At 45.4% G+C, this 24126-nt stretch overlaps 1 protein-coding gene across 1 annotated transcript in view; it reads left to right on the forward strand.

Annotated features, from left to right (window-relative positions):
• AOX1 (aldehyde oxidase 1) overlaps positions 1–24126 on the forward strand; it is a gene marked incomplete at its 5' end in the record, with an annotated part of 65979 nt that overhangs the window by 34105 nt on the left and 7748 nt on the right. The window contains 10 exons of the mRNA XM_081095985.1: positions 1008–1104; positions 7233–7357; positions 10037–10170; positions 11002–11089; positions 11931–12017; positions 12847–13038; positions 14381–14608; positions 20488–20583; positions 22677–22805; positions 23463–23537. Coding sequence (XP_080952111.1) covers positions 1008–1104; positions 7233–7357; positions 10037–10170; positions 11002–11089; positions 11931–12017; positions 12847–13038; positions 14381–14608; positions 20488–20583; positions 22677–22805; positions 23463–23537 — 1251 coding nt within the window. The remainder of the gene's footprint in view (positions 1–1007; positions 1105–7232; positions 7358–10036; positions 10171–11001; positions 11090–11930; positions 12018–12846; positions 13039–14380; positions 14609–20487; positions 20584–22676; positions 22806–23462; positions 23538–24126) is intronic.

Here is a 24126-nt window from a genome sequence, read left to right on the forward strand (position 1 = left end):
GTCTTAGATTAATAAGAAAATCACATAAATTGATTCCAGTAGAAAAGTGTGGTATCAGTCAAAATAGGATAAAAAAATGTGTCTCTGTCACTAATCATTAAGGTTTCACCTAGCTTGTGCTTTTTAGAGTTTTTAATAGTAGTCTGAATGGGCACACTCTTGGCTCAAAGGGTCAGGCCAATAACCCTGGTGAGAAAAAAATAGGCTCTTGACCAGAATCTCCCATCAGTCATCATGATCAACAACACTAGCTAATTCCTACACAGAGCTCGCTATGCAGTTATATAGCGCTAAGCTGCTTTCCTACATTTACTCACTACATTCTCACAACAATCCCATGAGATTAAAAACTGTTATTATCCCCATGCTGGTGAGGAAACTAAATGACAGGGTTGCCCCCCAGGGCACACAGCTGGTCAGTCATAGATGCAGTCAATAAACATTCTATCAAAGAATCTGTGCCCCATGGAAGTAAAAACAAATCAATCCCTTTTCCAGTGTAGGAAATGGCAGGATCCCAATAGGACATCCCTGTAAGGTATTGCTAGACACCTACTGGTGTGGCTAACGGGAACCAGCGATAGGAGAATCCCCCAGTTGCCAGCAGGCGGGAATCCCATGAATGGGCAGTAATCATGGGAGATGCTGTGGGAGCTGGTGTGTGGCATTGCCCAGTTGGCACAGGGATTACAGTGAGATAAATTCCTAAGGATAGGCAAGAAAACCAACCTAGATTATTATCGCTGCACCCCAGGTTATGTGTCCCCACTACTGTTCCCCTTCATTGGGCACCCAGGGGAAGCCAATAAGAACCAGTGTATAATTTGTGGTACCCATGCTGGGCTTGTAATGGAATCTTACCTCCAGGACTGGAGGTTCCAGGTGCCCTACTGCCCTGTGCAAATCTGTGCTCATCTCCCCAGACTCGGACGATGCCCCTGTGTGTGGCTCCTTCGTGGGGCTGGATAGCATGCCCAGGCAGCCTCACTTTTCTGTTCTCTTTCTAGGAAGCTATACAACACAAGTCCTTCTTTGAGCCAGAAAGGAAACTGGAATATGGAAATGTTGATGAAGCTTTTAAAGTGGTTGATCACATTGTTGAAGGTAAAACTACCTGGAAAAAAAATGATGAGAAGGGGAAGCTATCCCGAAAGCCTTCCAAGTTTGTCTCATCTAACATGGCTCCCGGGAATAGGCAATTCACTCATAAATGCGGCCCCTCTGTGGTGTGTGTATGTATGTGTGTGTGTGCGTGTGCACAGATGTAAATGCATGTGTGTGCATGTGAATGTGTGTGTGTGTGTGTGTGTAGCACAGCAGGGAGGCACAGTGGGAGGCCTTAGCCATGCCAGCCCCATGCAGTGACCACTTACCCTGAAAGAAAATTGGAATATGGAAATATTGATGAAGCATTTAAAGTGGTAGATCAGCCCAGCTGGCGTGGCTCAGTGGTTGATCAGTGAGTGACCTATGAACCGGAAGGTCACCAGGAGGTCACGGTTCGATTCCCAGTCGGGGCACATGCCTGGTTTGCAGGCTCAATCCCCAGGGTGGGGCATGCAGGGGGCAGCTGATTAATGATTCTCTCATCATTGATGTTTCTATCTCTCTATCTCCCTTCCTCTCTGAAATCAATAAAAATATATTTTAAAAATAAATAAGTAAAAAAATAAAGTGGTTGATCAAATTCCTGATGGTAAAACTACCTGAAAAAAAAAATGATGAAGGGGAAGCCATTGTGGCCATAGTTGTTACGTTTCTGTTCACAGCCATCTTGCAGGCTGGGATTTGAAGCGCAGAGTGGTTAAGGGGCATGACCTCATACAACAGCTACTAAGTGACAAAGTTGGTCTGGAATTGATAGCTTTTCTTTTTTTTTTTTTTTTCTTTTCTTATGATTTCCCAAGCCCACAGTTCTTTCTCTTTCATCCTTTCTCTGATTTTGCCAACCTTCCTTCCTGCTGTCTCCCTCCCTTTCTCTTTCCTTCCCTTCCTCCCAGGGCATACACAGGCCTCAGGGATATTGTGAGTTTCGTTCCAGACACTGCAATAAAGTGAGCTGTAATCTTTTGTCTGGTGGAAGGTCTCCCCTTCAATTTCTAAGAAGAAGAAGGAGGAGGAGGAGGAGGAGGAGGAGGAGGAAGAGGAGGAGGAGGAGGAGGGGAAACATCTGTTAAGCACAATAAAGCAAAATGCAATAAAGTGAAATATGCCTCTATATGGATAAAATAATACTGGTCTCGAAGATCCATTGTGAAAAGTGTAAGAGAGGATACATGTGTGCTTGGCACAGAGTAAGAGACCATAACTGTGAGCCACAGTTATTATTAGTTAGAATGTTTTTGTTGTTCTTCCCTAGAAAAGGTTGTCTGTTGTTGAGCTCTCACGCTGGCCGGCGTGCACTTATCAAACCCATTGCTTCCCAGTTTTTCTCACTAGAAGACGATCATGAAACCAGCCTGGAGATTCCCGGGCCTCTTTCTTGGGATTCTAGAGTCAGAGGACCCAGGGGCACCCGACTGTTTTCTGACCAGTCTTACCAGTGCTCCGGGTGATTCTTGGGGTTAATAAAGTGGCCAACGCGCCGAGGCTGAGTTTGTTTTAGGGGAGAAGAGGGAGCATGTTTAGCATAGAGAGTCCATGGTGTGAACATCTTGGAAATGTCAATATTTAGGGGTTTCTTCCACTTGTGCCACAATATGTTTTTATGGAAGGTCCTGGCATCTTATTTAATTATTTATTTCAGTTAGGTAATGTGTTCATTCTGTCTCTTTCTTGAATTTTAACTTGCTACCTGCATCACACCCTGTAAATAGGTATAAAAATGATGCAGGAAGGTCAAAGGGGACTTTTAAGTTTTCATTCCCTTAACTCACTAAGTTTGTTTTTCTCACTCTGCAACTGTCATTTGGGTGAAGATGTTTTGACTACTTGTTTCAATGTGAGATAATTGGAGGTAATTGTCATAACAGCCCTTGATCTGCCCCTTAGGAAAATTGGTTCTCCAAGAACAAAGAATATTTACAAGATAAAATACAGGCAGCATTATATCAAGTCTTACACTGTGTTGTGGAAGGGGGTGATATTATTGTTTGCCTTTGCCGGCTGTGAAGATAGTTTTCAGCCCTCCTTAACCCCGGGGTCACAGGCATTAAAGAGCACCGCGCACAAATGAGCCAGCGGAGGCCAGAAAGGCGTGTGATCCAGCAGGAATCAAACCTAAGTTCTCCAATTCTGAAGTTAGCACGTTCTCTCCTCTGCATTAAGCCGCTTCCCGTTTATCTCTTTACAATTTCCATCGCTGGGATGGGCTTTGGGCTTTCCGCTTGAGAGGGAGATGGCAATCTCTGCAGCAAGATTTGCGAGGCCGGAAGCCCGGGCCAAGATTACCTTCCCGCAGCAGGTCCTGCTGGGCACAGCACAGATAAACTTCCTATCTGGACGGCTTCTTTAAGGGCCGCTATTAAAATGTAAATATGCCTGGAAGAATCACTCCTAAACCCATACTGGGATGAAATCTTATCTCAGGGATTAGTTGAACAAATTGGTTTCCAGCCTAGAGAGTTGAGAGCAAGGCCCCAGGGTGAAGGAGGGTTCCATGATGTGAGGCGTTGGGGTGGGCAGCACAACATAACAGGGCCCTGGAAATGGCTCTTGTCTAGTTTTTTGTTTGTTTGTTTGTTTTTGTTTTTTGTTTTTTTAGCTCTGCGTATTCTTAAGTGAAGTGCATATTTAACAAGATTAATTTTGAGTGGGTAGGGGTGATCATTAATATTGCAAACCATGAACTGGAGCCTGCTGATAAGTGAGGTTTTCAATGTACAGTCCCTGATAAAAGCTTACATTGCAACCGAGATCTGAGTTCTTGACATTTTAATTTTTGTGTTTTATAAATGAAGCAGAATCTGTCCATTTTTTTTTTACTCTTTCTTTACCCAGATTGTGGATGAGCTAGGAAGTCCAGACTCCAATACAAAAGATTTCCTTGGGAATCTTCCTCAAACAATTTATAAATCACTATTATTGCGTATATTTTTAATTTTTGAAAGTTCCGCCTGCCATAGCTGGTTTCGCTCAGTGGTTGAAGCATTGGCCCTTGGACTACCAGTGGTTCTCAACCTTCCTAATGCCTCGACCCTTTAATACAGTTCCTCATGTTGTGGTGACCCCCAATTTCATTGTTACAAATTGAACATAATGAAAGCATAGTGATTAATCACAAAAACAATATGTAATTATATATGTGTTTTCCGATGGTCTTAGGTGACCCCTGTGAAAGGGTCGCAACCCACAGGTTGAGAACTGCTGGAAAGGTTGTGGGTTCAATTCCCATTAAGGGCATGTTCCTCAGTTTCAGGCTCGATCTCTGGCCCTGATTGGAGTGAGTGCGGGAGGCAACCAACGATGTGTCTCTCTCACATGGATGTTTTTCTCTCTCTCTCTGTCTCTCCCCCTCCCTTCCACTCTCTCTAAAAATCAATGGGAAAAAAATATCCTTGGGTGAGGATTAGCAAAAAAAAAAAAAAAAAAAAAGAAAGAAAAAAAAAGCCTGCCTCCCACCTAGCATGATGACTGTCATAGTTGTGCTCTGTTTTTTTTGTTGTTGTTGTTGTTTTTTATGTTTTTTTAACCTCTATTTTTAATTTTTTTCCCTGCCCTCCAGTGGGTTTCTTAAACATTTTTTAGAATTCCATTTTGATTTATCACTAGTGTTGTTTTTGTTTTATAACTTTATTTGACAATCAGTGATCAGTTCTCATCCATGTTAACTGTTTGTAGATTTTTGGAGTGGTGACAAGTACATAGGTAACTAATATGTAGGATGAAGTGGTGAATCTTCATCTTCATTACATTTACTGGACAACCACACCTGGATAGGGTATGGGACATTCCTTATTCCTTTGGCCCAGATATGCTCTCCCTCGTTTACAATATAATTGTCTTTAAAATGTTCTCTTCCTACATTGAAAACCACATGAGGCAACATTGTAATTCTGCTTCAAATACCAGTTAGAAAACTCAAGAGGAAAGGAAAGTCTATTTGGCTTACCTGTACCTTTATTCTTCCCATTGCTCTCTTGCCTTCCTGATGTTCCAAGATGTTTTTTAATCATTTTCTGTCTGTTTTAAGGACTTACCTGAGCCATTTGTTATTTTAGGATGGGTCTGTTGAAGACAAACTCTCTTAGTTTTTTTCATCTGAGAATGTCTTTATTTCCTTTTTATTCTTGAAGTCTATTTTCACTGGATATAGAATTCAAAATTGACATATCTTTTAGCACTTGAAGAAAAATGTTTTACCAGTTCCTCTGGCCTTCATGGTTACTGATCTGCTGTCTTTTGAAGTATCTTTCTCTTATAGATGAGGTAATGTTTTTCTCTCTCTGCTTTCAAGATATTTTCTTTGTGTTTAGTTTTCAGAAGTTTGACTGTGATGTCTGGCATGGTTCTTTGGTTTATCCCTTTGGGATTTACTCTGCTTCTTGAATCTGTAGGTTTGTGTCTTTTACCAAGTTTGGGAAATTTTCAGCGATTACTTCTTCACATGCTTGACTTCAATGACACAAATTTTTTTTATCTTTTATTCCAGTCACAGAGGTTCCTTAGGCTCTGTTCATTTTCTTTTCAGTCTGTCTTCTCTCGGTTGTTCAGGTTGGAAAGTTTCTGTTCTATATTTTTTGTTCATTGATAATTTCCTCTGTTCTCTCTATTCTGTGGTTGAGCTCAGCCATTGAGCCTCTTATATTTTAGTTGTTGCAGTTCTAACATTTCCAGTTGTATATTTTATATCTTTGTTCCTTTGTTGGGATTTTCTTCAAGTGTTCATGTCAATACTCATTGAAGCATTTTTATGATGACTGCTTTAAAATCCTTGTCAGAACATTTCACGGCCTGTGTCCTCTCAGTGGTAGCATCTGTTGATTATCTTTTCTTATTCAAGATGAATTCTTGTTCTGATGAGTGATTTTTTTATTGCACCCTGGTCATTTGGGGTATTATGTTATAAGACTCTGGATCTTATTTAAGTCTTCTGTTTTATCAGAACTCCTCTGGCCCTGTGTTGGTGCAGAAAGGGGTGGCGATGCCTTTTTATTGCCAGGTAGAGGGTGGAAGTTTAGGTTCCCATATGGTCTCTATGACACCACCCAGCAGAGGGTCATCGGTACCTCATTACAACCTGATAAGGGTAGAAGACTAGGCTCTCCATTCAACTTTTGCAGACAAAGAGAGGTCCACAGTTTTTTCTGTAGTGTTAGGCTAGAGTAGAGTAGTTTTTGTATAAAAGCTTTTTGGCTTGCTAAGCTTCTCCTTTCCTGGTCCTTCATCTAGAGAAAGTAGGCTTTTCTTGAGACTTTTTTTTCTGTCTTTGCCTGGTAGTGTTTTTGGATTTCTGACTCCTCTGGTACCAAGTATAGGCTATAAGAAGGAAACAACAGCAGCATAACCCATAGAACTCACCATTGTATCTTCCCTTGGGTCCCAAAGTCCCTAGCTGGTGCCTTGCCCTCTCTATTTTTGAGAGTCTTCTTATGTTTCTTTTATACATAACTAGAGGCCTGGTGCATGACATTCGTGCACTGAGGGGAGGGGGCGTCCCTCAGCCCGGCCTGCGCCCTCTCACAGTCCAGGTCCCCTCAGGGGATGTCCAACTGCCAGCTTAGGCCTGCTCCCTGTGGAAGTCAGACATCCCCCGAGGAGTCCTTAGTGCTGCTGGGGAGGCAGGAGAGGCTCCCATCACCGCTGCTACACTCACCAGCCATGAGCCTGGCTTCTGGCTGAGCGGTGCTCCCCCTGTGGGAGTGCACTGACCACCAGGGGGCAGCTCCTGCATTGAGTGTCTGCCCCCTGGTGGTCAGTGTGTGTCATAGTGACCGGTCATTCCGCTGTTCAGTTGATTTGCATGTTAGGATTTTATTATATAGGATGCCCAGGCTGTTAGCAGAAGGAACAGGGAGATGTGTATCTACACCATCTTGTCTTAGAACTAGAAGTCTCCTTGTCATACTATTTCTACTCTAGACACCTTTCCCTAGGACTGCGTGATCTACTGTATTGGCAGACATGACAGATTCCTCAAATCTGCAGGTATAATGACAGCTAAAGATTATTGTCTGTGGTCCTGTCAGCAGAAGCACTGTCAGTGGACTGTCTCCATAATGAGAAAACAGCTGGGGGACGCTACCTGTCCTACCTGACAGCCCTCTTGATTCTGGTGTCTTTTCCTCTTACAGGTGAAATACATTTGGGAGGTCAAGAACATTTTTATATGGAAACCCAAAGCATGCTTGCTGTTCCCAAAGGGGAGGATCAAGAAATGGATGTCTACGTGTCCACACAACATCCCAAAGGCATACAGGTAACATAGGGCCGTTGTGGAGAGGACGTAGTTAAATGGCTTCTACCAACAAAGTATACCAAGAGCAATTACAAACAAAAATGTCATTTCAGAAACTGACTATCCATTTGGGTATTAATAACCATACAATTTTAAATCTTTTAAATTAGTGTTATGAGTAGAGGCCTTCTGATTGGCCAGTGTGACTCAGGGGTTGAGCCTCCACCTAAGAACCAGGAGCTCACAGTTCGATTCCCAGTCAGGGCACATGCCTGGGTTGCAGGCTCAACCCCCAGTGTGGGGTGTACAGGAGGCAGCCGATCAATGATTCTCTCTCATCATTGATGTTTCTGATGTTTCTATCTCTCTATCCCTCTCCCTTCATTTCTGAAATCAATTAAAAATATATATATATTTTAAAAAGAGTAGAGGCCTTCTGTTTGTGGATCTGTAACTATAAAATGATAGGGAATCTGCAGGTCTCTTTTGCTATACTCTTTTTTTTTTTAATCCTCACCCGAGGATATTTTTCCATTGATATTCAGAGAGTGGAAGAGAGAGGAAAAGACAGAGAAATATCGATGTGAGAGAAACATATTGATTGGTTGCCTCGTGCACATGCCCCTATCAGGGCCCAGCTCCTGCAACCGGGGTAGGTGCCCTTGACCCTGCGGAGGAACCTGCAACCGAGGTAGGCACCCTTGACCCTTGACCGGAATCAAACAGGAACCTTTGGTCCAAAGGCTGATGCTCTATCCACTGAGCAAAACCAGCTAGAGCTCTTTTGCTATACTCTTGACACTGTTAAGAATACAAAAGAAGTGATGACTATCACTTAAACTGTTGAATGATAATGTAGGAAAGTTGTTAAGAGAGTAAATCCTAAGAGTTATCCTCCTGAGGAGAACTTTTTTCTATTGTATCTATGAGATGATGAATGTTAACTAAACCTATTTGGTAATCATTTTATAGTATATGTAAATCAAGCCATCATGCTTTCCGCCTTAAACTTACACAGTGATATATGTTAATTATTTCTCAATAAAACTAGAAGAAAGAAAAAAGAGGAAGGCCTGCCCTCCAAAGTCACATGAAGCAGTTAGGAAAGCGTGTTGAGGAGAGCGCAACCTGATGTAAATCTGCTAATTTACATACTAGTATGTGGAAGAACTAAGAGAACAGGGGCTGCTAAGAGCTAGAATCATCCAGAAAGTCCCCTGGCGGTGAAGTCTTAAGTTTGGATATATACTGAGAATGAGGTTTGTCTAGATCTGGGGTGGGGAACCTTTTTTTTCTGCCAAGGACCATTTGGATATTTATAACATCATTCTCAGGCCATACGAAATTACCGACTTAAAAATTAGCCTGCTGTATTTAGTCAAACATTTAATTAACTCACCCCTAATGCCTTGGCAGGACCAGACCAAATGATTTCTGGGGACTTATAGGGCCTGAGGGCCAAACACTTCCCATTCTTGGTCTAGATCAGGGATGGGCAAACTTTTTGACTCGAGGGCCACAATGGGTTCTTAAACTGGACCAGAGGGCCGGAACAAAAGCATGGATGGAGTGTTTGTGTGAACTAATATAAATTCAAAGTAAACATCATTACATAAAAGGGTACGGTCTTTTTTTTCTTTAGTTTTATTCATTTGAAGTGGGCCAGATCCGTCCCGCGGGCCGTAGTTTGCCCACGGCTGGTCTAGATGGTGAGAAGAGATGCCATTTCTAGGCAATTTCACACCAAGATCAAATACCATCCATCCATCCATCCATCCATCCATCCATTCATTCATTCATCCATCCATTCTCTCATCTGCCCCTTCTGCAAACACTTATTGCCTATATGTCAGGCAGCATGCATGTAAAACAGGAGGGGTAATACAAGGACCGCCCAAGCTGGGGTGGAGGATGCCCCTTAGAGGTGGCTAGTTTAAGTGTCATGGTGAAAGTAAGGGGAGCAGAGCAGAGGGGTCTTGATTCAGTAGTGTTGTTACCAGAGCAGTGTTGTTACAGAGCAAGTGGAACGTGGAAGTGTGGAGAAGGGGGCCGTAGAAGGTGGAACACTAAGAAGGGTCAGGCAAACTCCATTCTGGGCCTGTTCCGCTCCCCACTCCCTATGTGATGTTGGGCCCCTCACTTCATCCCTTTTGGGCTCCCTAGCTGTAAAAATGAGTTGTGAAGATTATATGACCTCTAAGCATTAGGATGTGAAAAAGAGCAAGACCTGCATCCAGGGAAGACTTACTGGCCAACTACAGCAGTAATCCAAACGGGAGGCGAGAAGAGAGCACTTTCCAGTGGAGAGGGGTAGAGTGCAGGGGAAGGCCCAGCCTGAACGAGGTTTGGAAGGCCGCAAAAACCTCACTGCTTCGGGAACCACATCCCCAGGGATCAGTGTGAAAGGATACTTTGGGTATAGTTCATGGGGAAAATTGGTAAAATATTACCAGCACAGAAATATCTCATTGCTACTGAACGGACTACTTAACATTAATGATAGTTTTGGCAATGTCACTGTAGCCAAACCCCACTAAGATGAGCATGGATGCATGCCTAGGTCATTGGAAAGTGTCCTGTTACTTAGTATAACCACACAGTTCCTGTATCATGTACATTATAGAATCAAAACGTGGAAGGGCTGTCCCACCTCCCTTGCTACTGGTGCGTTAGATTAATGAGAACTGTTATCATTCCCAGGACATCGTTGCTTCGGTCTTGAAGCTGCCGGCGAACAAGGTCATGTGTCATGTAAAGCGCGTTGGCGGAGCGTTCGGGGGGAAGGCATTTAAGACTGGTGTCATGGCAGCCATCACCGCCTTTGCAGCAAACAAGTAAGTGGAGCAAATCTGCTAAATAGACTAAAAATTAAATGAGGCTGTGCTGAATGTTAGCAATATCAGGATTATAGAGAAAGAACCAGGGTGAAGATTATTTAAAATCACAGACACTATCCCAGTTATTACAACTCTTTTATCTTATATTGTCAAACTACATACTAAAAGAACCAAAATGAGAATCAATTACTGAAAAGAATAAAAACCACAGTAGACATACTAAATACAGGTCCTGAAAGGGTGGAGCTTACTTATCCTTAGCATGTGTGTTTGCATGTGCGTGTGCGTGTACATGTGCGTGTGCGTGTGCATGTGTGTGTATGTGTTCTGCTTTTGTTATGCTTACCTTTGTTTAAATTACCATTTTCCTTCAAGAATCTCAAAATATTTCCCTAGGAATTGTCTTTGAGCAGGTTTTCCTAAAAGGCTCCCTTTCTGTGCTGAGAATATAGGTCAGGTCCTCTATCCCATGACACAAAAAGGCCTTGATTCCAGACCTGTCCTCTCGGGAAGCCCTTGGCAATCACACCACCTGAGTGTCTCCATTGGGAACCAGTCTTTGGATTCTGACTCTGGCGGAGGTTGTTGGCACAGGGGGAAGTACCCCCAGAGCAATACTGTGGAGCATCCCAGAGCCCCCCTCCCATAAGCAGTGAATGCCAGCCACGGTGCTCTGACCGACCGTGTACACTTGAGATGGGCACAGCCTGGGCTCAGGGAGTAGCTCTGCTCTGTCAGCTTGGATGCCACTCAAGCTGTCACAGGGGTTACATAAACCCTGGGTGATACCTACGTGGTATCTACCTTTCTCGATTTTTTCTGTGTTAGACATGGCCGTGCAGTCCGCTGCATCCTGGAGCGGGGAGAAGACATGTTAATAACCGCGGGCCGCCACCCTTACCTTGGGAAGTACAAAGTGAGTAGAAGGGAGGGAGGATTCGTGTTGTATGTTTACTCATGTTGTAACCTTCCCTAAGTGCAGAGGCAGCACCTGGCTACTCTGTAATGGGGAATAATAATGAGCAAACTACTAGTAACTGGGCTTCTGTTTAACTTTCTATTTCTTGTGCTAATTGCTTGGTTACTGGCTGGTAGCATTGGGACTTTGCTGCTTAGCCCATAGATGACAATTTGTGAAAAGTGCTGGCTGGTACTGGCTGATCCAGAGGGAATAACTGGAAAAAAATATGAGTATATAAGTCCATGAAAGTAGATCTGATAAGTAGACTATTCCCACCTATAAAAAGAGGTAAAAATAGAATGATTCCTATAACAACAGTGTTATGTGAAATTATAATGATTTGCCAACAGGTTCTTCATTTTTAGGTATATCAGGGTATTTTTGTAGAACTGTCCCAGAAAATTTTCCATAGCAGAAAATAATTATGATTTTGCTTTATAAGGAAGAAGTTTATTTGTCCATTTTTAAATCAGGTTGTTTGTTGTTTTGCTGTTGTGTTGAATTATTTCTTTATACATCCTGAATGTTAACCCTTTAACTGATATATGACTGACAAATATTTTATCCCACTCTCTGGGTTGTCTTTTCACCCTGTTCATTGTGTCCTTTGATATATAGAATTTTTAAATTTTGTTGTCGTCCAGTTTATCCATTTTTTCTTTTGCTGCCTCTGCTTTTGGCGTCATATCCAAGCAATCATTACTGAATCCAATGTCAGGAAGCTTTTCACAAGTGACAGAGCACACTTAGACTCGGCCCCCCACACGCGTGTCAGAGGCCAAGTCTCTTTCCGCAGGCGGGGTTCATGAAGGACGGCAGAATCCTGGCCCTGGATATGGAGCACTATGGCAATGGAGGCGCCTCCCTGGACGAGTCATTATTTGTAAGTGTTTTAAGGAGCAAGTTCACATTCTGGAAAGTGTTATATAAAACGGTTTAATCTAGAAATTTTCCAATAGCCACATATATTTCATTATGAAAGCATAAAGACCCTCATTGCAGGGACAGCCACATGATATTGGTGCCCCACTGTGAGCCTGAAGATATTGGCTAAGTCTGCACCTGTGTGCCATCTCCGTGTTTCCTGTACGCCCAGCTCTTTCCCCAGGTGCAAGCATTAGACCTCAGCCCTACTGACACGTGGGACTGGATAATTCTTTGTGGGGGAGCCTGTCCTGTGCATTGTAGGATGCTTAGCGGTATTTTGGTCTCTACCCAGCAGATTTCAGTGGCACAGCTACACTCCAGTCCTAGCAACCAAAGATGTCTCCAGACACGGCCAAGTGTCCCAGGGGGAAAGAGGGCCAAATTGCCCCTCATTGAGAACCAATGTGTTCAACCAAATGCCCAAACATTTTTTTCCTGTTTTCTAGGATATGATTTATATTCAGTACATTCTATGGATTCAGTGGTTAGGGCCTATGCATGCTTCACAGACTTCTGGAAATGTTTGAAACCTGGAAAAAAAATGCATCTGCTCTACTAGTAAAATATGAAAATAAAAAATGATTTCAAAGAAAAATTAACCCAATCCCTAAATATTATCTTGCAGCAAAGATGCATTTAAGTTGAGCTCTGGGTCTGTTTGAACATGTTTGATTTTGATGGAGAGGGGGCTGGACATTTCTGGCCTGCTTTTGGTCTGAGCTCTCAGGATGGTACAACAGGGACAGAGGATGAGGTCTCATCACATCAACTCTGGGTTTCCCCAGGTGCTGGAAATGGGACTCCTGAAGTTGGATAATGCTTACAAGTTCCCCAACCTGCGTTGCCGAGGGTGGGCGTGCAGAACCAACCTGCCATCCAACACGGCTTTGCGTGGGTTCGGCTTCCCGCAGGCAGGGCTGATCACCGAAGCCTGCATCACTGATGTGGCAGCCAAGTGTGGCTTGTCCCCTGAGAAGGTAAGACTAAATTAGTCCCACATACAAAAGATACTGACTTTTCAAGGTAGGAGGGCCACTGGGGGTCATTCATGCTGAGGAGTACGAGGCCTGTTGGTGCTAAGTGATTTGCCCTGGGTAACCCAACTCACCGGGGACCCCAAGTTCAGTGATCCTTGTTCCACTCAGGGTGCTTCTCAAAAATCCTGGGCACAGGGCAAAGGGGGTAGAGAATGGGAGACATCTGTAATACTGTCAACAATAAATAAAAATTTATTTAAAAATCTATTAAAAATTTATAAAAAGATTAATTTAAAAATTTATTAAAAAATTTATGCCGAAACCGGTTTGGCTCAGTGGATAGAGCGTCGGCCTGCGGACTGAAAGGTCCCAGGTTCGATTCCGGTCAAGGGCATGTACCTGGGTTGCGGGCACATCCCCGGTGGGGGATGTGCAGGAGGCAGCTGGTCGATGTTTCTCTCTCATCGATGTTTCTGACTCTCTATCTCTCTCCCTTCCTCTCTGTAAAAAATCAATAAAATATATTTAAAAAAAAATTTATAAAAATCCTGTACTCATTTTTCTTGGTTATAAAATGGGGAATTCAGAAGGTTAATCACTACTGTATCTTCCAGGCATAAGGCCCAAAATTCTATCAGAAGTTTTAATACAACAAGGAAATCTCCTTTAAAACATATCATATTTCTGATGTATTATTGCAACCATTTTCTAACCAAGAGCATAAAATAAACCCTGGGGCCCAGGAGATATTGAAGAGTGAGCATTGGATTCTAACTCATTCAGTGAGAAGTCTCCGTTGGTTGGGGTGTAATTGCTACCGACAGGTTCTGTCACCCCTCTTTCCTCGCTCCTTCAGCGTCTCAGGCAGCTGTCACCGAGTTCCCGTCCCTCCATCCACAATGGTCTCCTTTCAGTTCTTCAAGTCTCAGTCTCAACTCTGTCATTAACAGCTCTGTTCCCTTCCCTGCAACTCTTGCCCCCAGGGTCCTGGCGTGGAGTTAGGTGGGGGACTCGGTGCTCCCTGCCCCTTCTCCCTGTGTCTTATGCTGCAGTGTTGGGGCAGGAGGAAGGAAGGACCAGGAAAACAGGCAGCATCTGCCCGTGGGACTGCTCCCTGCGAGCTCTCTGTCCTCTCCTTGGTTAGATGCAGCCACTTCTCAAGTGTCTAGTATCTGAGTAGAAGAGACTGTTATACGTTGGGAAAGGCTTTAATAAGGCGTACATTGAACTCAGTTTGAGCCTTACAGGAGGAGCCGATTTTGACTAGGAGGACAGTGGATGGAAGAGTCTATCTGCCAAGTCTCCTCACCCCTATTTTTTTCCATCTCCTTCCCTTTTATAGGTCCGAATGATAAACATGTACAAGGAAATTGATCAAACACACTACAAACAAGAGATTAATGCCAAGAACCTGATCCAGTGTTGGAGAGAATGTATGGCCATGTCTTCCTACTCCCTGAGGAAAGCAGCTGTGGAAAAATTCAACTCGGAGAATTTCTGGAAGAAGAAGGGGCTGGCCATGGTCCCCGTGAAGTTTCCTATCGGCCTTGGCTCCCGGGCTGCTGGCCAGGTCAGTTCTCCAAACAGACAGATGAAAAGGTGTTCGGGAAAGTTTCTTTGGAGGTGAATTAGCCATATGGCTGCAATATATGCTTGCTAAACATCACCAAAGTTGGGCTCAAGTGCCGGGAGCCGGTCCATGCTTGCTGTTTCAAGGGACCTGGCATATATGGCATACTGTTCTTAATATGTTTGCTCACCTTCTTGGCACTATGTGTTTTAACCAAGGTCTCTGATAAAGGTTGTTTCCCCAGGTAGGGATTTTCCCCTGAAGTTAGGGAGGGAATATAACCTCTTAACTAAGTGCCAGGCAGGTAATTAATCACTTTAACTACGAACAATCATGCTTAAGCTACATAATCTTTACTCCCTGGAATGGAGATAAGAAACGCCCTAACCTTTGAAATAGAGATTGATAGGATTGGAATCAACTGGTATAAATACAGATGTAAGAAGACAGAACGGAGAGAGACAGAAATTGGCACAGAACCTACACAGAACGTTCTCTAGAGACAGAAGAACTTCGCTGGAGAGAAGATAGCAAAAGATCCTGGACAGAAACTGGCCTCAGAACCTAGCGAGAGAACATGGGAAAAGATCCTGGACTGAACCTGACTACAGAAATTGGCAAGAGAACCTGACTAGAACCTGGTGACTGAACCTGGCTGGAGAACCTGGACAGAACCTGGCTGGAGAACCTAGCGAGGGAACATGGCTATAGAGCCTGGCTGGAGAACCTGGAGAACCTAGCAAGAGAACATGGACACAGAACCTGGCTGGAGATCCTAGCCAGAACTTCGCTGGAGATCCAGACCAGAACTTGGCTGGAGATCCTGGCTAGAGATCCTGGCTAGGCTGCTGATCAACTGAACACTGTCTCCGTGTCATTCCTTCTTCGCCAACTCCGTCCACGCCTTTGGGGACCCCTGGACCTGCTGGGGTTGGACCCCAGCACTAAAGCACACTGGCTTTTCTCTAGAGGAGACCAGAGCCTCTTTGCCCACATCCCCAGGGTTGGTGACAAGCATCCCTCCTGGGAAATTGGGAGACCCAGTTTCTACTCCTGGCCGTAGTATGAAGCAGCTGAGTCAACTCACTCGGCCCCAGATTGCTCCAATATAAAATCAAAGGTGGGACCAATGACTGCCAAGACTCTTCATTCAGCTCCTCTGTGATTCAGTGTCTCTGGACTGTGAAGTAGAAACAGGCAGCTGCAAGGCTGAGGGGTAAACTAAATGATGAGTAGATCATTTAAAGAATTTTTAGAACACAATTTTAGGAATTTACTCACTTCATAGCCATTGAAAGTGTGAAGAAGAAGACTAAAAATCTATTCTTATAGTTTAATTTCTTTTATTGATTAAATAAACTCCCTGCTTGGTTGCTAAATCCCACTTACTATTACCATCTCTCCCTTCTTGAATGCAACTTACTGAAGAAGGACTGGTCTCCTTGCTCATTGTATAGCTATGATGTGGGACCCTATTAAATACACACACACACACACACACACACACACTCTAGAGGCCCGGTGCATGAAATTTCTGCACTGGGGTGGGAGGGCCTCAGCCCAGCCTGCACTCTCTCCAATCTGGGACCCCTTTGGGGGATGTCCGCCTGCCAGTTTAGGCCCGATCCTGGGGATCGGGCGTAAACTGGCAGTAGGACATCCCTCTCACAATCTGGGACCGCTGGCTCCTAGCTGCTCACCTGCCTGCCAGCCTGATCACCTCTAACCGCCCCTCCTGCTGGCCTGGTCGCCCCAACAGCCTGCTGTTCAGTCATTTGGTCGTCCCTCACTAACCCCCTTGCCGGCCTTGTCACCCCATGCAGCCTGCTGTTTGGTCATTACTGTTAATGTGATGGTGTCCCAGAAAATTTGCATATTCTCCTCTATTATTAGCATATATATATATATATATATATATATATATATATATATGAATATCATGGCAGAGCCTCAATACAATTGTCACCCCTTTGCAGTATTCACACCTTTGGCTGAGGCCTGATGAAGATGTGGCAGATGTGCTGACAGAATACTAATAAATGGGGGTGGGGCTGTGAGGGGCACTAGTGTGTAGGCTGGGAGGCCAGGGAGTAGAGGAGGCCAAGAGAAGTGGGCGGGAAGGGCCTTCCTTCATCTCCACAGTCATCCATTCACCTGCCCATCCTGGTTCAGCTTCGGGGTAATCATTAGAACGTTTCATGCAGTTTTGATTGTAGCTGGATTCGCCCGGAGGAGGAATGTGACATGACAAGGGGTGATCTTATTACAGCCGAACCGTCTCTTGTCTGTTTGTGATGACAAAAACCAACACAGAGTGGTTTAGTCATCTGCACCCAATTTACCCAGATGAGAGGGACAGTCGAGAGGATGAGGTTGAGGAATAAAGACAAAAACAAGGTTATTCAAAAGAAAGGAAAGGGGGAAAGTGCCACTAGAAAAGGAGTAGCGAGCAGGGAGTCTTGGTACACAGTTTTGGGGAAACTGATACGCCGGTAGCTGGCAGCCAGTCTGGACTGCTGTCCTGGTGCAGGCTGGCTGGGGTCCCAGGACAACAGCTGCCTTGTTTGTGGGTTGTAGGGAGAGCCGTGAGCTGTAGGCTGTGGTAGGCATGGCAGCTGTCTCTGCTTAATGGTTGCCATCACTTAACATCTGGCCTCTGGTGGACCAGGTCTGTCTCATTTCCCTCATCAGGAATTTCTCAAAAAATTAGTTTTAAAAAATAATGAGATGGCTCAGCACCCACTACGTTTATAAGTTCTTTTAGTTTTTATCGCATTCAACCCTCAGATCAACCTATAAGATTTGTAGCCTTATCTCAGGGATGAGAAATGGAGGCCCCAGAGCTTAAACAACTTGCGCGGGTCCCACAGCTGCTGAGAGGAGGGCTCGGGGCCAGAAGCAGGGCTTTCTCGGCCTTTTCATGGTAACTGAGGTGGGATTCAGCTCAGCTGGGAAGAAACCAGACAGCAGCCCCCAGTACAACTTCATTCTCAAAGGCCCCTGAGAAGCTGGCCCCGCCACCAGGCCTTCCCCCACCCGCCGGAAGCTAACCAGCGCCCATGTTTAAAACACTAGCTTAGGGCTGGCTCACAGCATCGGGAGCAGCCAAGCTGCTTCCCCGTGCCAGATGCTGAAAGGCTACTCTGACGCCAACCGAGCAGGAGGGAACTAGAAGTGATGTTCGAGCCCCTTCTGTGTGTAAGGCCCGAGGCTGAATGATTTGTAATTTCCCACTTGACTGAACCCCTGTCTGTTGGGTAGGTGTGATCGTATTTTATAAACTGCGCCCATCGAGGTTCGCTCTCTGGCCCAAGGACATGCAGTCAGTGAGTGACAGAGCAGGGATCGGACTCCAGGACTGGGGGAGAGGGGACACAGGGATGCCTTTATCATTCCACGCCGCCTCCCTGAGCAGAAGTCGCCCTGTGCTCCCCACAGCGGAGGGGCCAAGCACACCTCACCTGCATCATATTTCATTCCGAACCGTGAACACCAAAGGACACACGGTAGCTAAGTAAGCTCTGTCTTCCCAGTGTCCTGGAATGGAGCCTGGCGCAGAGTAGGAACTCACATGTTTGAATGGCTCAGACATTTGGGGATCTGTGGGACCAAACCAAGCGTCTCACCAACACCGGCAGTCACTGCTCGAAGATTTAAATGTCACCGACGCAGTCCCCCGTTTATCCTGCAGAGCCGTCTGTTCTAGCTCTCCAGTTGTGCCGATTGCGTGGGTGAAGCTCCGTGGAATTGTCTTTTGTGGGGCTCACAGTGAGCCATCCAGTGGCGCCATTTCACGGAACCAAATTTGACATTTGAAACAGCTCCAGGAGACTGCAGCGGCACATGGAACCAGGAACTTGGCAGCCCCTGATCGGAACGCTGCCCTGGGCCCGTGGGCAGAGCGCCGCTGCCAGCAGGCCACACAGTGTGAGAGAGGCGCCACCCGCTGCCATTGTCCCTCAGCCTCAGGCGCCAGCTGCGAACTTCACTCGCCACATCTGACATGCCAGCGGAGCCAAGGACACGAAACACGGAGCCCACAAGCTCAAGAAGCAGATAGCGTGGCTGTGCTGTTGCAAATTCACTTATCAAACCTTTACTGGGTGCTCGCTGGGCGTGAGAGGCTGTGCTGAATTCCAAGGGATGCCCCAGGTTCTTCTTTCAAGGGCTCACGTTCTAGCAGAGCACAGGGAGGCGCCATAGAAGGGAGGCCAGAGCAGCCACTGCCGCAGCACCAGCTGGCACCCCATGCACGCCCCCAGGGCAGCCAGCTCTGGGCTCTCTGTAGAGGAAGCCACGCCTTGTCTTTATTATTTTGAGAATAAATGGCCAGGAGCAGAAAACAGTGTTGCCAGGGACGGTGTGTCAACAGACAGTACAGCACACCCTGCTGCATCTTCCCAAGGCCCTGGTCTGGTTATTATGGCACCATGCCTTCCTGAAGGCTCTGAAATTCTCCCCTGGGCTGGGAAGGTATGTGCCTTTGTCCTCAGAGAAAGGGTAGCCCGGGTCCCTATTTCCCCATACTTCCCTAGTTTGCACTGGGACCAGGTGACTAGAGTGTCTTATTTGGAATAGTAGAGGCTTCTGCTTGCCATTTGCTGGAGTAATGCGGGCCTTTGGACACCAATAAAGAGGCAGTTCTCCACGTGTGGCCTGTGGCTGGCAGGTGGCTACGGAGGCCCTCCCGGGGCAGAGAATGGGCCCAGGAATGCAGTCCTTTCCTTTGATGTATCTGGTGATTGACATGTGAGTCTGCCGACTTTGGCTTAGGGGTTGTTTAGAAGTCATCTCAGTGAGTCAGAAAGCCTTACTCAGATTTTAGCTTTATTAGATGGAAGTTAGCTTGTTACAGAATTTTCTGAAGGCCCGCCTTTACAAATCCTAGATAACTGTGCCACTCTGACCGAAGCTTAGAGGCTAAGACACCCACCGATAGAGCTCTACGGTACCCCGGCAGCTGCAGCCCACACCAGTGGAGCCGCTGCAGGGGGTGCCTCACAGGCCTTGCTGAAGCACAGCGCGAGGGGCCTTTCTTAAAACCGTGCGCGTTAATATTGCTCTTACACTGGAGACGCAGCCTGAGAATGCTGCCCTGTTTCTGCAGTTTCCTGCGCCATCTCCATACTCCCTGGTTTAGCACGAGCGGACTTGCAAGACGGCATATTCTAGTTAATTATAAAACATGTTTAGCTTAGAGTTGGGATGTTTCCGATTGCAGCCGCGTTTAATTCTGTGAGCAGTTTGGTTCCTTCTGGATCACCGCGGGGAGCTATACAGCTAGATAAGATCACTTCCAGGTTCCCTTTCAACTGAAGCTCCGAAATGCTGTGCCAAGAAGAGTTAGAGTGGGCTTAGCTCACTTTGCAGTGAGAAAATTATCTGTTTCATCTTACTTGGATTTTCATGTTTGCTTCTCTATAGCAACCTACAACTGTGGGACTATGTGTTCACATAAATAATAATTCTCCCTCTTCCTCTATCTACATTTAACTTTGCTTGTTAAAACTGACAACCCCTCCCCCAAACCTATATCATCGCCCCACCCATGTTGGGGGATCCTTAAAAGGTACCAGTCAGTAACCTCAAATGTCCCACTGAGGACATAGTAGCTCAAGGAGCAGGGTCTTGCCCCAGACTCGAAGCTACCCAGCAACACTCTGGGCTCTCGTGGCTGACCATGGGGGGCCCCAGCGTGGCCCTGGCTTTGCTCAGTGCTCTCAGGGTGACGCGAAAAGTGCCCAGGAAAAGTGTCTATGTATATTTTGGCCGGTGATGGAAGGGAAGGGATCATTTCCAGGGAAAATGTTTTCATTGACAAGACATATGATAATATCAGTCAAAAGATCATGGAAGCTGATTGTATTTTTTTTGCTTAGGCTGCTGCCCTGGTTCACATTTATCTAGACGGGTCTGTGCTGGTAACTCACGGAGGAATTGAAATGGGGCAGGGGGTCCACACGAAAATGATTCAGGTAAGGACACAGATCACTGGGTGAAGTGGGGTGTCCCACTGAGACAGAAACCGCGGGTGCACATTCTCGGTTCCAAAGTCAAAAGGAGAGGGGACTTTAGCTTTGTCCACTCCCGCGATGAAGCTACAAGCAGAGACTGGGTTAGCCATCCAGTTTGTAACAGACCCTCTTACAAGGAGGTGGCAGAAGAGTCTTGAGTTGTCTCATTGCTGAACAAGGCTCTGTGGTATTTGGCCGCTTTCCTTTGGACATAAGAACAAGTGAGGTGTCTTGTTTAAACCTTTGCTGGAAAAATGGAAAGATGCGTAAATTCTGATGTGCCACACGATTTCTGGCTTTTTCATAGTAAGGACTCTTAAAAAACGGATACTATAAATCACATGTGATATTTCTAATCAAACTTTACCAGTTTTCTCATGGCTCCCTTACTTTAGATTAATTTTTAGGTACTGTTTCGATTTTGCTAATCATACCAGTAATAACAGAGGTTGTAAGACATTTGTAAGAGGCAAATAATTCTTTTTTAGAAGATCCTACACAATTCCATCATTTAGCAATAATTACTGTTTTTGAGCCCTTTCCCATCTTGATTTTTCAAAAAAAAAATATTTTTCATTGATTTCAGAAAGGAAGGGAAAGGGAGAGAGAGGGAAATATTAATGCTGAGAGAAAATAATTGATCGGCTGCTTCCTGCACACCGCACACTGGGGCTTCAGCCCACACCTGGACATGTGCCCCGACCAGGAATTGAATTGTGACCTCCTGGTTCATAGGTCGATGCTCAACCACTGAGCTACTCCGGCTGGGCTTGACTTTTTTCTTTTTCCAAAAATTGCCAACGTGCTGTGTATAGGCTTTTGTACCCTGGTTTTTCACCTGTTCTTCCACAGTGTGAGCCCTGCTTCCTGGCATTAGAAGCCTTTGCCCTCATGACTTGTAATGGTTGCATGGGGTTATCTATATAATTTATTGAACCTTCCCTGATGGGTGAACATTTCCGTGAATATTTTTACATAAGCCTGTGATCAAGTCAGTGACTGTTTTCTTAGAATAGGTTCTCAGAAATGGAATTACTGGTCACAGAGTGTGCCTTAAATCATTGGGCACATATTACTAACTTGTTTTCCAGAATGTAGCCATCTCATTACACCACTAACCAACATTATATGCTATGGGCTGTTTTAAAATTGTAGATAAATAGATAGGTGAAGATTGTACCTCATTATTGCTTTAATTTGCATTTTTTTCTGAGTAGAGAAATGTTGACTGTGCATTTTCTCTCATATAATCAGTCACTTGAGAACTGTCTGGTCATATCTTTGCCTATTTGGGAGGTGAGACTTTGGTGTTTTCTTCAATGGGCCACCAGATCTTTATGTCTGAGCTGATGCATTTCATGTAGACGATCTTTTGAAAGTCAGTGGTATAGCAGGACTCCCTGTGACCATGGCCTTGTCACAGCTATGAGCAAATTCTATTCAGCTATCCTGCTTGCAGGGAAGAGGAGAATTTTAAATGAGCCGCAGTTAGTAATATGATTTTGCCTCCGAGCACTAGAAACAAAGGAAGAACACAGCAGCCAGCTAAGTCCTGAGCAGGCCAGCAGCCCTGGCACCATCTCCTTTGAGATCGCGTTGGTGCTGCTGCTTTAAGGAGGCCACTGTTCCTTCTCAGAAGTGCTCTTTCCTGCAGCCTCTCTGGGAATGTGGGGAGGGCATCGCCACTCTGAGAAGGTCGGCTCTCCTACAGTTTTACAGAGTGCAGCGTTGGAGAGCCCTCACCGGTGTTGATTTCATGATGACAAAGACATAAAGCACTTCTTCCTACCGCGGCCTTGCTTCCTCTTCCTGACGCCATTGCACATGAGACAGTCAGGGACTAAGAACATGTGCACAGGACTTGGGGTCCAGACTAGCCCCGGGTTTTCGTACGGAGGAACTTTGTGCGGCTGGAAGAATCTGTGCTTCTGCCCACCGGTCCCCAGTGGGCGAATCAGGGCTTCCCGCTGGTGCTACCCTGTGGGCACGAGCATGGGCCTGTGACTCACCAAAGTATTTGGAGAAAAACAAAACAACTCTCTTCTAAAATCCAGGTGGCCAGTCGTGAGTTAAGGATGCCACTGTCCAATGTCCACCTGCGTGGGACAAGCACAGAAACCGTCCCCAATGCGAACGTCTCCGGGGGCTCCGTGGTGGCGGATCTCAACGGGCTGGCAGTAAAGGTAAGGTCATTGCTGTGCCATCCAGATCATTAGCTCCATCAGGACCAACACACGGGTGGCACTCAGAAGATGTTAGGAATTAATCCAGCTCTTATTCCCTCCCCACACCCTCTCGGTGGGAAGTCCTTCCCCGTCTCAGTGGTGCAGCACGAGGCGCTCTGAGCTGGAAACGCCACCTCTTCTCCTCGCTCACTCCTGACATCTCACTGGTGTTCAGGTCATTTCCATTCTACGCAAAAACGTCTCTGTGGAGACATCCCTACCGCCCTGATTTGCTAACATGGCTGCTGGGTTCAGACCTCAGCCCCGGCCCCGGCCACTGCGGGCTCTTTCTGCGCCCCAGTTACATTGCCTTCCACCTGGTTTCATGCTGCCACAGAGTAAACCTGACCAGGCTGTGCTTAAAAACAGTGATGGGTGGTTCGCCAGCAGTTTTTCTGTGAAGTCCTGACTTCGCGTGGCTCCCAGCCTAGGCTGTCACACGTCAGCCCACCCCCGGGAGACCTGTCACATCACCTCTTACAAGATGGGTCTCTTCCTTCTCTGTGTTCCTTGGGCCTCTTAAATAAGCCTGTGTAAGGGCACATGTCATGCGGTGTTGATATTGGTGTTTGCGTGGAATTATGATTATAATTTTAACTAAAAAATAATCCCTAGGACGCTTGCCAAACTCTCCTAAAGCGCCTGGAACCCATCATCAGCAAGAATCCTCGAGGCACTTGGAAGGACTGGGTGAGAATCACTTTGTGTTTTATGTTAGAATGAAAGAGGGGGGAGTGAAAGGGATATGTATGAACTGAATATCAGTAGAAAGAGCATTTTAAGAGATGCTGTAGTTATGTAGGGTAAGCAGAGGCCCTTGGGCTCTTGGCACAGGGAAATCATATCACAAGATGATGGAAGAACTTACATCTGAGAAAATCTATCAGAGAAAAAGATGGTTTTTGTCTAGAACTCTTTTAAAATGCTTTAATATTTTTTTTATTTTTGTTTTAAATATCTTTACTGAGGTATAATTGACCTACAATAAACTGCACACATTTAAAGTGTACAACTTGATAAGTTTTGATATATGTGTACATATATGTAACCATCACCACAGTTGAGAGTGAACATATTTATCACCCGCAAAAGATGGGAAGTGTTCGTTTGTGCTCCATTCTCACTTATCCCTTCCTCCCATGCGCCCCCCCCACCATCCCCAAACATATTGATCTGCTTTTTGTCACTAGAGATCAATTTGCTTTGCCTACAGTTTTATAAAAATGAAATCATATAGTATAAACTTTTTTACAGTATAATGATTTGACATTTATATAAC

Source organism: Myotis nattereri (assembly GCF_964212035.1).
Source record: "Myotis nattereri genome assembly, chromosome: 7".
Lineage (NCBI taxonomy): Eukaryota > Metazoa > Chordata > Mammalia > Chiroptera > Vespertilionidae > Myotis > Myotis nattereri.